General features: G+C 46.8%; 1 protein-coding gene across 1 annotated transcript in view; it reads left to right on the top strand.

Annotated features, from left to right (window-relative positions):
* FBN2 (fibrillin 2) overlaps positions 1-12,901 on the top strand; it is a 341,314-nt gene that overhangs the window by 286,302 nt on the left and 42,111 nt on the right. The window contains exons 53-56 of the mRNA XM_068246690.1: positions 1,426-1,545; positions 3,305-3,427; positions 3,538-3,669; positions 4,731-4,856. Of these exons, the coding sequence (XP_068102791.1) occupies positions 1,426-1,545; positions 3,305-3,427; positions 3,538-3,669; positions 4,731-4,856 (501 nt within the window). The remainder of the gene's footprint in view (positions 1-1,425; positions 1,546-3,304; positions 3,428-3,537; positions 3,670-4,730; positions 4,857-12,901) is intronic.

Below are 12,901 nucleotides of genomic sequence, written 5' to 3' on the forward strand. Positions count from 1 at the left end.
TCATGAAACTGACCTCTCTACAATCAGCACTATTCAAAATGTCATTGTGTTTGGTTAGTGCTACACTTGTGCTGCAAAAAGATTTGTGCTTTTTTCATTTTGAAGATAAAAGCAATTATTTTTTCTATAGGCAGTAACAACACCCAGACATGAAACTGGTATGGTTGGTTGTTGCTGCTTTTGTGCCCATTTGTGCTAAAAACAAAACAAAAACATTTTATAGTTTGAGATTTTCAAACTTTTGGAAAGGTCAAAAGGTTGACCATCCTGTGCACTATTGTAGTGAGCTGAGTGAACTTTTGACCTTTATGAAAACTTCAACATCTAACAAACTGATAACAATAAAACAATGATTCTTACTGCACAAATGCAGCACTACTGAGCCATACCAGTTTCTTGTCTGTTCACCGCTGTAGAGGGGCTGGGTGATATCATTGTCTGAAAAAAAATTGCTATTATCTTCAAAATACAAGCAGCACAAATCTTTATTTTTGTTGCACAGATCGGCACTAACCAAACATGATAGACTCTTAATTTGCGCAGGTTGTAGGAGAGCCAACATTATAGAGCTGATTCATTCCCAGCTGTTGAAACAGGTCTTCAGAGACTGGGGCCTTGCAGTAACACACTTATATGATATGATAAATCAGAAGCCCAGTGCTACATTTGCATTTCCAGAATGTATTGGATACATTTATTTTGTGGAAAATATGTTTTATAATGCCTGGAGAGAAATAAACTGTTTTAAATACTGTAAGAATTAGTTTTGTATTTTATAATCCCTGTAGAAAGTACACAAAATTGTAGCTCTACCCATCTGTTTTCTGGAGACCAACTGTAGAAAAATATTGATGAGTTTGCAGGCTGTTCACCCCCCTTTCTCCAGGTTGAATATAAATTGAGATGCCTTCTGTCTTAACTTCACTGCCTCATTTACCCTTTACCTGCGTAGAGCAAGGTAGAGATCACCATAGTCATTGCTGGAGGCTGGGGTTATATGTGCATGTGTAAAGAGAAAAAAAAAAGCAGGATGAGGATTTAACAGGCCCATAGTAAGTCCATAACAGAAGGATTTCTAAAGGATGTATAGCTTTTTATTCTAAGCCTAATATAGCCAGCAAGTATAATAAACATCATAAAAGTCCATGTCTCAGCATAGTCAATATCAATATTAGCCTGACACGTGTTTTTGGCCAACCGCTTCTTCTGAGGCAAAGCAATGAAATTTCAGAAGATGTGACAGCATGTATTTAAAAACGTAAGTACTCATTTCAGCCATTGTCAGGTTGTATGCGGCAATCCACTGTGTCCTTGTGGTTTACAAGGAAGTGAACAGTCACCAATAAAACCTATATATTATACAGTGATTGCAGAATGCTTTAGAGGATTTACTGAAAATTAATACAAATATTATTTTAATTGTAGATACCGATGAATGTGTTATTGGTAATCCATGTGGCAATGGAACCTGTACTAATGTCCTTGGTAGTTTTGAATGTGCCTGTGATGAAGGATTTGAACCTGGGCCGATGATGAATTGTGAAGGTAAGTACTGGTATTGTAAATTACTTGTTTTTATTATCTGATAAAGATGTGTTAAAGAGAAATGGTGACCAAGAATTGAACTTCATCCCAATCAGTAGCTGATACCCTCTTCCCCATGTGAAATATTTTCCTTTTCTCAAACAGATCATCAGGGTGCTTTGTATGGCTGATATTGTGTTGAAACCCCTCCCACAGTGTAATGTCAGGACCATGGTGCTGACATCACACTTTGGGAGCCTTGTTGCATTGTGGGAAAGAACAGCCATATCCAACTGCCAAAAAAAGCAAGCAGCAGCTACTTCCACAGACATTACCTTCCAGCAGTAAAAATGTCACCATATAATAAATGTCAGAATGTAAATCAGGGAGAGGAAAGATTTTACAATGGGCAAACACCGACTTAATCATTTATACATGATTATTGTAAAAATTAAGTACTTTTGTTCATTACATTATATTTACTGCAGTTCCTCTTTAACATCACATTATATACATATTCATCATATACACAATAAGTATTGCAAAAGTCATTAAAAGTGGCTGCCCAATACTAGAGCATGCAAGATAGCTATTGTCGCTGTCATGGCCCCGGCTTCCATAACAGTAAAATAGGCATATTTGTTTTCGCACAGAGCCCCATTGTGGGCATTATTTTGAGGCTTCTTGTGACCACAATGATTACAGCCATCCCTTTTGCCTGGTAACCACTTTTGGCAGTGCCATAATTTTGCTTTCAGCATGTTTCATACACTAGATAACCGTAGCAGCTTTCAGAGGAAAAACCAAACCTCAGTAGTTAACCTCATTGCTAGATAAGCCATGGTCCGCTGGACTTGGCTATTTGTGAAGATCCCCCATGCCTAGGCCCCCCCCCCCCCCCGTTTCTTTGGCTTTTTTTAGCCCATCTGCCACGATCTTGGATCCAGATAGCTAGACCTTGGCAAAGCCTTGGGGTTTGTCGTGGCAGGGGGAGCCTTATTTAAGTTCCAGAATGTGAGAAAAAAAACTTTTTAGAGTCTAAGCTTGCCAAGATCAAGATGGAGGCAATCAAGTTTTGCAAAACCCCAAAAGTAAAAGGTAATGGCCTGCTGGGGATTTCTGCTATTTTGAACAATGACCCGAATACAGCCACCATTGATTTTATTGTAGGTAACAGTGTTTAACCCAAACACCCTTGATATATGCCAAACAATAATCGGTGTTATCAAGCCAAATTTTTGACAGCACCTCCTTTGTAATCCATATGAATGTCTTGTACTTCCCAAGGAATACATATTTATTGATCTCAACACAAAGCCAACAGTTTGAGACATGCAGGTCCTTTCCTCAGGGCAAAACAGGTCAGTCAATTGACATCAATGGGACTTCTATCCAAACAGCTAGCCTATGCACTTGCCAGAAAGCCAGTTCTTTCTAGCTAGGTGTTACAGTTATTCAGGTCACATCTTGTTTTCATGTGAATACTGTTTTCCTAACACAGCAATATGTTCATTTTAGTATGTGCAGTCTGGATAGCCATCATTAGCTTAATGTATAGGAATATACTATATATGCATGATTTAGCAAACAAGTGACATTTCAGCACATTTAAATGGGGAATTAAGTTATCCAAAAATGATATTATTTATATGTTAATAGTTAAAAACATGAAATAGTTATTTTGCAGTAAATGAGTATAAACCATGCGTCAGGGTTAGGTTTCCCTTTACTTGTTTTTTATATACCGTAGTTGTACATCCTATGTTTGTTTGTTTTTCAGATATCAATGAATGTGCCTTAAACCCATTGATATGTGCATTCAGGTGCATTAACACATATGGGTTCTATGAATGCACATGCCCAGCTGGATATGTTCTTAGAGAAGATCAGAAAATGTGCAAAGGTGAATATATAGTCTAAGTTACATTTTGTTTTGCCAGTAAGAACTTATTATTATGGAATTGTAGAGAAGAACCTCTCTGTTAATCCTCACTATCCTGTGCAATGTCACAGATCTGGACGAGTGCTTAGAGGGCTTCCATGACTGCGACTCCAGAGGGATGCTTTGTAAAAACTTGATTGGAACATTTATGTGCATTTGTCCTCCTGGAATGACACGCCGACCGGATGGAGAGGGATGCATGGGTGAGACTACTGATTCATTTATCCATGTTATTTCTAAACAGCCCAAATTGAAAATAAGAATGTGCAAGAGAAAGGGTTAGTTCCAGTACAGAAGAGGGCACTCTGCATATGTGAGCCTGTATGAGCACCTATTCATTCATAAAACAAACCTTTTTTGTTTGTATAATGTTGACAAATTTCCCAGCTTCCAGCGAAGCAGGTTATTTGGCCTGTGCTATTAAGAATAGCAACAATTTAAATATTCCCCTTGAAAATCAATAGGGTAATTTTGATTGGGTGTTTTAGGCTCAGCTGTGCTTAAAGGATACCTGACACAAAGCTATACCTAAGCTATACCCATGTTCATGCTGGATACACATAATTCTGTGCCTTGCCTGTTGTTCTCCTTGTTCTTCCCTGACCCCTATAATCACTCCTAGAAAAATGGGAATTTTATCTAAAGTATTTTTTTTTAGAAAATAAGAGGTAGGCTTGCTGTGATGTTCCCTCCTATCACCCTTCCATTCCCTTCTCTTAAGAGGAGTGAATTGGTTGGGGTGGAGAAGGGAATGGGAGGGTGATAGGAGGGAACATCACAGCAAGCCTACCTCTTCCTGTCTTGAAATTTTACTTTAGCCAAAAGTCACATTTTTCAAGGAATAATGATGAGAACCAGGAGAAACAGCAAGAAGAAAAGACAACAGAAGTTTAGCTCCCTTTATGCTATTCTGTGCAAACGATGCAATGCGGTACTAGGGAAATACCTTTATCACATCTTTATAAATAGGCATCAATCTTTATTGTGCTCTTTTGAATTGACCCCTTTATATGTGACAGGCCCAACGCATTATTTAAGAAAAAAAATGACACTTGCTGAGAGTTTTTTTGCCCTGTAAATTTTCATTATTTCAACGTGGAAAGAAAGGCGGCTGGCTCCATCTACTCATGTGACTGTGCATATGGGACTGTTGTCATACAGCAACTGACAGGGTGAAACACATTCAAACAGGTTGGTCCATAATGTTTGCAGTGAAACATTCCCTGTTAATGTTCTTTTATACTTTTGTGCTGGTTCACTGCAGATGAGAATGAATGTCGCACCAAGCCTGGTATCTGTGAGAATGGTCGTTGTGTCAACAGTATCGGAAGTTATCGCTGTGACTGTAATGAAGGCTTTCAGTCATCTCTTACTGGAACTGAATGTGTTGGTGAGTAATCATAAAACACATGATTACCTCTGGATCCTGTGAACCTACAAATGACAGAAAGTGCTACATTAACCAGAAGCCTTTTCCTGTGCTTTCTGTAAAGTGAGCCACATTAGGGCTTATTTACTATGGTATAGGTGTGACTGGATCTTAACACTGTATAGGCTGCACCAGCAGCAACCTCCTTTATTTCCATGCTCAGCTTTTACAGATCCTTCAGAATTTTTATCTGAAGCAGCCATCCTTGTGTTGAATTCCTCTCTGCCATGTTCTACAAACCCAATGAACGTTGGCCCTTATTCAAGTCACTTTTTCTCCCAGGTGATATTTTCACATCTTATTAACCACCTGGGCGGTATGGACGAGCTCAGCTCGTCCATCACCGCCGGAGGCTGCCGCTCAGGCCCTGCTGGGCCGATTTGCGCCAAATAAAGAGCAGCACACGCAGCCGGCACTTTGCCAGCCGCGTGTGCTGCCCGATCGCCGCCGCTCTGCGGCGATTCGCCGCGAGCAGCGGCGAAAGAGGGTCCCCCCAGCCGCCTGAGCCCTGCGCAGCCGGAACAAAAAGTTCCGGCCAGCGCTAAGGGCTGGATCGGAGGCGTCTGACGTCAGGACGTCGGCTGACGTCCATGACGTCACTCCGCTCGTCGCTATGGCGACGGTGTAAGCAAAACAAGGAAGGCCGCTCATTGCGGCCTTCCTTGTTTATTCTGGGCGCCGGAGGCGATCGGAAGAACGCCTCCGGAGCGCCCTCTAGTGGGCTTTCATGCAGCCAACTTTCAGTTGGCTGCATGAAATAGTTTTTTTTTAATTTAAAAAAAACCCTCCCGCAGCCTCCCTGGCGATCTTATCAGAACGCCAGGGTGGTTAATAAAGTACCTTTTTACCAGCAAACAGGAAAATAATTTTGACACTTCCTTTTCATCTACTTATTGGTATTAAATTGCAGAGTGCTAAAAAGTTATTTTAAACAGACAAAGTTACCTCCTAGGACAAAACTTAATTTTAAAGGAGCAAAGGCTTATAGCTGCTTCTAAGCACTCCAGAAACGTAGGGTCTGTACCCACAATACGATTTTCCGGCTACTTTTTTTTGTGACGGGGAACTTTTTCACAATGAATTGTCATTTGTATTATTTCGCGACCATGGGTACATGCTCATGATTTCACAGTCGTGTTTAGTGACATGAAGAGATTGCGACTATCATGTCAGATCACTGAATAAACAATCCTTCAGATCCCTGTAGACTATTGCATATATTACCATGATCGTTTGAGCGATTGTTTGCGTCCATCATTTGTTCCCACTGTGCAGGATTTCAGAACTTGTATCTGGGAACGAACGTTCATTACCATCGCTGTAGATTTCCAGATTCATCTCCTCTTCTGGTGGGTACTTAGCTTTACACTAGACTTACACTAGATAGGATCATTGAGGTCAAGCAGTGAGTCAACACATTGACACAAATATGTAAATTCACAGAATGGAATAAAAAGAAAAAAGGAAGAGTAGGGAGCACATTAAGGACCACCTGAACCCACCTCCTCCAGGGCTCCATTGCAGCCGCTCTAGTTACTGTGGCTATTGTCAGTGGTGCTCAGCAGAGCTCGAATATTCGAGTAGCTCGAATATTCGAGCTCTTTTCCAGCTATTCGAGCTCGGTATTCGAGCTCCGAATAGCTGTAGCTATTCGAATGGGCTATTCGCGTACACTCGAATAGCCCATTCACTATTCGAGCTATTCGAGCAAACGGCGCTATTCGAGCTCGGTACCGAGCTCGAATAGCGTCATAGCCCAGATTGATGTCCTTAGAGCCAATCAGAGGGCTCCCAGGCCCTCTGACGGCAGCCAATCACAGAGGGGGACCCTGGCCAGCCCCTACCCTATAAATAGCGGCCGCCATGTTACGTTTCTCCGTCCTTGCCTGAGACTTGCATAGAGAGAGAGTTGCTCCTTTGTGCTTTGGCTTAGCAAGAGCTTTATTGTGGTCATTTACCTAGCGTTTTTGCTCACATACACCTCCTATACACACCTATATTGTTGTTAGTTAGTTAGACATTGTATTTTAGTTAGTAGCTTTTGTGTTACATAGAGACAGGCCAGCTGCTGCAGGCTTACAGCTTTAGGCCTCAGGGCCTTGCCTGTGTGGGCAGCTGTCCTCCTGTCCTCTGTTTATTTCTCTCTATTCTATACCAGTATTTCTGCTGTCCTTTACTACTGATTGTATTAGTATTGTAGTTATATATATACTGTAACTGTACTAGGACACTCACTGTCACTGTTCATAGGCTACTAGCTGCTCCTGCGTGTGTGCACTCACTGTCTGTGTACACACTATACACACTCTATTTCCTTCTGATAACTGATTGATTATTGTAATTGAATATTGTAATTAGTTAGTTGTACTTACTGTTACTACTTACTGTACTAGGAGTCTAGGACACTCAGTCACTGTTCATAGGCTACTAGCTCCTGCGTGTGTGCACTCACTGTCTGTGTACACACTACACACACTCTATTTCCTTCTGATAACTGATTGATTATTGTAATTAGTTAGTTGTACTTACTGTTACTACTTACTGTACTAGGAGTCTAGGACACTCAGTCACTGTTCATAGGCTACTAGCTCCTGCGTGTGTGCACTCACTGTCTGTGTACACACACTACAAACACTCTATTTCCTTCTGATAACTGATTGCTTATTGTAATTAGTTAGTTGTACTTACTGTTACTACTTACTCTTACTGTACTAGGAGTCTAGGACACTCAGTCACTGTTCATAGTCTACTAGCTCCTGCGTGTGTGCACTCACTGTCTGTGTACACACACTACACACACTCTATTTCCTTCTGATAACTGATTGCTTATTGTAATTAGTTAGTTGTACTTACTGTTACTACTTACTCTTACTGTACTAGGAGTCTCTAGGACACTCAGTCACTGTTCATAGGCTACTAGCTCCTGCGTGTGTGCACTCACTGTCTGTGTACACACACTACACACACTCTATTTCCTTCTGATAACTGATTGCTTATTGTAATTAGTTAGTTGTACTTACTGTTACTACTTACTCTTACTGTACTAGGAGTCTAGGACACTCAGTCACTGTTCATAGGCTACTAGCTCCTGCGTGTGTGCACTCACTGTCTGTGTACACACACTACACACACTCTATTTCCTTCTGATAACTGATTGATTATTGTAATTAGTTAGTTGTACTTACTGTTACTACTTACTCTTACTGTACTAGGAGTCTAGGACACTCAGTCACTGTTCATAGGCTACTAGCTCCTGCGTGTGTGCACTCACTGTCTGTGTACACACACTACACACACTCTATTTCCTTCTGATAACTGATTGATTATTGTAATTAGTTAGTTGTACTTACTGTTACTACTTACTCTTACTGTACTAGGAGTCTAGGACACTCAGTCACTGTTCATAGGCTACTAGCTCCTGCGTGTGTGCACTCACTGTCTGTGTACACACACTACACACACTCTATTTCCTTCTGATAACTGATTGATTATTGTAATTAGTTAGTTGTACTTACTGTTACTACTTACTCTTACTGTACTAGGAGTCTAGGACACTCAGTCACTGTTCATAGGCTACTAGCTCCTGCGTGTGTGCACTCACTGTCTGTGTACACACACTACACACACTCTATTTCCTTCTGATAACTGATTGATTATTGTAATTAGTTAGTTGTACTTACTGTTACTACTTACTCTTACTGTACTAGGAGTCTAGGACACTCAGTCACTGTTCATAGGCTACTAGCTCCTGCGTGTGTGCACTCACTGTCTGTGTACACACACTACACACACTCTATTTCCTTCTGATAACTGATTGATTATTGTAACTGCTAGTTGTACTTCCTGACTGTTACTACTTACTTACTGTACTAGGGACACTCACTCAGTCACCTCACCCACCAACCCACTCCATTAAAGTACCCCACTTTTCACCCGCCCTTTTAAAAAACTTTTGTCTATACGCCCAAAACATCGAAGATGTCTGGAAGTGGCAGCCAGCGCGGTTTGGGCAAGGGGAAGGGCAGCAAGGGAATCAGGAGGAGAGGGATCAGCATTGTGGCAGGCCGCGGCCGCGCCACCATGCACAGTTCCGCAGCAGCAGCGTCAGTGGCTAACATTCCTCCCATAGCCACTGGCCGTGGACGCCTTGGGCGCCGCCCAGCAGGAGCATCTGCAACTCACGCTGCAGAGACACAGCAGCAGCAGCGTGTAGCACCTGCTCCGATTTTCCTCCAGCCGGGTCGGAAACGTCCCATTGAGGAAAAGCATGCAGACACTGTGGTGCAACTCATGACGGAGGATGAGCAGCCCGCCATCAGCTCTGCATCCGAGGCCTCCACCCTCACCACCACCCCTGTTCGCAGCAGCCGCCCAGCAGGGCCTGGGGAGGAGGCCAGTTCACCGTCAGTTGGCGACCTGTCATTCAGCAGTCTTTTGACCCCAGGCATCATGAGTCAATTGTCTGCTGTTATTGGCGATTTTGAGGAGGAGATGCTGATGGGCACTTTGGGGGATGAGGGATTGGACAGCAAGACTGTGGCGACAGTCAAGCAGCCCATCCATGCATCAGGAGAGGAGTTTGGGGGGTCCTCATCCCAGCAGGACATGTTTCAGGAGGGGGAGGATGATGATGACCCGGTGACAGACAGAGACTGGGTGCCACCACCTCCAGGGGATGTCGTCCTCAGCAGCTCTGAGGAGGAGGAGGAGGATGCTCTTGTGGGCCTTGCAAGGAGGCGCATCATTGCAAGCATTGGCAGCAGCAGTAGGCAGGTCCCACAGCCTGCTGGTGTCTCAGGCTCAGCAGCAGCAGCAGCAGCATCTGCCAGTACCACCACCAGCCGCACCCAAGCCCCCCAAGCCCCCCCCCAACCACCACAGGGAGAGAGGCAGCAGCGCTTCCATGCCGTAGGGGGATGTTTCTGTCACCAATCTGGCGATATTTCACCATGCCCACTGTGTACAGCAAGTACGCCACTTGCAACCACTGTCAGCGGAAGTTGAGCAGAGGTGCAGACCCCTTAAAGTTCAGCACCAGCTCGCTCATCAACCACCTTGCTGCGAAACATTTCCACCAGCATGAGGAGTTCCAGAGGCTGAAGGCATCTGGTGCTGGCAGTGGCACCACACCCATCACTGCACAGCCTTCAGCAGCAGCAGCAACAGCAGCCACCCGCCCTCCTGCTCCTCCAGCAGCACCAGCAGGAGTGCGGAAATGCACTGCTCCTCCCCCCTCTGCAACTCCTGCCGCCGACACTGAGGCCTGTTCTGGCAGCCAGTCCTCAGTGGCCTCCTCCGCTGTGTCTGCTGATTCCCGTGCCAGCAAAAGGCCACGCCAGAGCCTTTTGAGCGAGTCCTTCCAGGGGGTGGTTAGGGCTCTGCCTCCCAGCAGCCGTCGCGTGCGGCAGCTGAACGGCTTGCTGGCACGGGCCATGTGCTCCCAACTCCTGCCGTACACGCTCGTGCAGGAGGGGAGCGACATTCGTGCGCTGCTTGCTTGCGCAGCCCCAGACTGGCAGCTCCCCAGCAGACACTTTTTCTCCCGCAAGGCCATTCCTGCACTGCACCGCTTTGTGATGGCCAATGTGGAGCGAGGGCTGGAGCACGCGGTTGGTGAAAGGGTCCACGTCACCATGGACTCCTGGAGCAGCCGCTTCGGGACAGGCCGCTACCTGTCCTTCACTGTCCACTGGGTCAGCTTGGTGGAAGGGGGTGAGGATGGGAGAGCAGCAGCGGGCACAGCAGCAGCAGCAACACAGTGGGTGGTGCCACCCCGCAGGGTCAGGGGAACTGCAGCAGGTTCCTCCGATCCTCTGCCATCCTCCGGCACACCTGGCCAAACCCCCCGCCTCAGCAGCAGCGTGAAGGCCCGCCACTGCCAAGCGCTGCTGCACTTGGTCAGCCTTGGGAAGACCAAGCTGACGGCAACCCATGTGTTGGCCAAACTCCAGGAGCAGGAGAGGATTTGGCTGACCCCCAGAGGCCTCAGAGTCGGAGAGGTGGTGGCCGACAATGGGGCCAATCTGGTTGCCGCAATAGACAGGGGAAACCTGACCCACATCCCCTGTCTTGCCCACGTGCTGAACCTGGTAGTGCAGAAGTTCTTGCGCACCTACCAGGGGATGGGCGAACTGCTGGAAACGGCAAGGAACGTTGTGCGTCACTTCCGGCGCTCGGCTGCAGCCTGTGCGAGCCTGGAAGACGTGCAAAAGGAGCTGGATCTGCCACGCCATTGGCTGATCCTTGACGTTCCGACTCGCTGGAACTCCACCCTGGCGATGTTGGAGCGTCTGGTTGAACAGAAGCACGCTGTCAACCAGTACCTTGCCCTGGCCACTGTTTCCGCCGCTCAGAGAAGGGACAAGACCAGCAACATCCCGTCCATCGTCCCCGATGATGACTGGAGGCACATGCAGCAGGTGTGCTTAGTGCTGGCTCCCTTTCTGCAGGCCACCAACATGGTGAGCAGGGACCATGCTATGGTCTGCGAGTGGGTGCCCCTGGTTTGTCTGCTGAACAGGGCCCTCGATGCTTTGCTGGAACAGGGAGCGGCAGCCTTGGACCAGCAGGAGCGGCAAGCAGCTGCACAGTCCACCTCTGAGGGGGAGGAGGAGGAGGACTTGGTGGAGGTCCCTGACCTTGCTGCTGATGAGGGGGAGCAGCACAGTGCAGCTGAGTTGGTGCGGGGGTGGAGAGAGGATGAGGCTGACGAGGCAGAGGAGGAGGATGAGGACAGCAGCACTGCCGTCGATGTGCCAGCAGACGTGGCCCGCCTCTTCCCAATGGCAGCGCACATGCTGACGTGCCTGCGCAGAGACCCCAGGGTGATCCAGATGAAGCAGAGGGAGGACATCTGGATCAGCATGATGTTGGACCCACACCTCAAGGGGAAGTTGAGCCAGTTCCTGCCGCCTGCAGGAGGAGACCCAGCGCAACAAATAAGGAGCTTGCAGCAGGCCCTTGTTGAGCGCTTGGAGGAAGCCTTCCCCCAGCCTTCCACCCCCACTGTCCAGCAGCCAGCACAGAGGCAGCAGCAGGTGCCTGCATCCAGCAGCAAGCGCCCCACAGACCTGCTGTCTCTCAGCCACGAGCTCTACAGGACTGTAGAGGCTCCGGCAGCAGTGACTAGAGAGGAGGTGCATGCAGCAGCATCCTCCACCGGTCACAGCCAGCGCCTGACCCGCATGGTGGCTGACTACATGGGGTCCTACAGCGGGCTTGACAGCGATGCCCCTGTTGATCCCATGGAGTATTGGGTCAAGCGCCTGGAGATCTGGAGCGAGCTGGCGCAGTACGCCCTGGAAGTGCTGTCCTGCCCCCTTTCCAGCGTGCTGTCCGAGCGCTGCTTTAGTGCAGCTGGTGGTGTGGTCACCGAGAAACGCTCACGTCTGTCTCACAAGTCTGTGGACAGACTGACGTTTCTCAAGATGAACCAGGCGTGGGTGGAAGGCGAGTTCCTGGCCCCTGTTGTCGGCGAGAGGGGGACATGAACTGGCTAAGAACCATCGTTAATGTGCCTTACCACCCTTTACCACCTCCTGGCTCCTGCTCACTAAGCCAGCCTGGTTCACTTTGACTATTACGTCGCCTGCAGCCACACATTTTACACCTACAGTGGGCTGCTGTGTACTGCCCTTCTGCTGTCTGTCTGTGTTTCCCACTGCCAGGGTACACAGATTTACCTTCTGCTGCCACTCTGCCACCAGCTATTACGTCAAACAATAGCTATATATCTGTGTAATTTGTTTTACAAACAAAACCAAAAAAACATAAAAAAAAAAAAAAAAAGGTTTAATTTTTCTGAGGTGCCCGGGTTGAAAACTGTGTTGTCCCAGTTGTGTATTGGACACGATGTGGGCTGCACGACCGCTGTCTGGGACCTCCTGTTGTGTTCATTTACGGCCTGGTATCACCGCTAGGTACCAGGGCTATTATGTCACGCTGCCTGCCTGCTGCCACACTCACACTACTCCTCCATTCCTCCTGCTGATGCTGCTGTCTGTCTG

Source organism: Hyperolius riggenbachi, chromosome 1 (genome assembly GCF_040937935.1).
Source record: "Hyperolius riggenbachi isolate aHypRig1 chromosome 1, aHypRig1.pri, whole genome shotgun sequence".
In the NCBI taxonomy this organism is placed as follows: Eukaryota; Metazoa; Chordata; class Amphibia; order Anura; family Hyperoliidae; genus Hyperolius; species Hyperolius riggenbachi.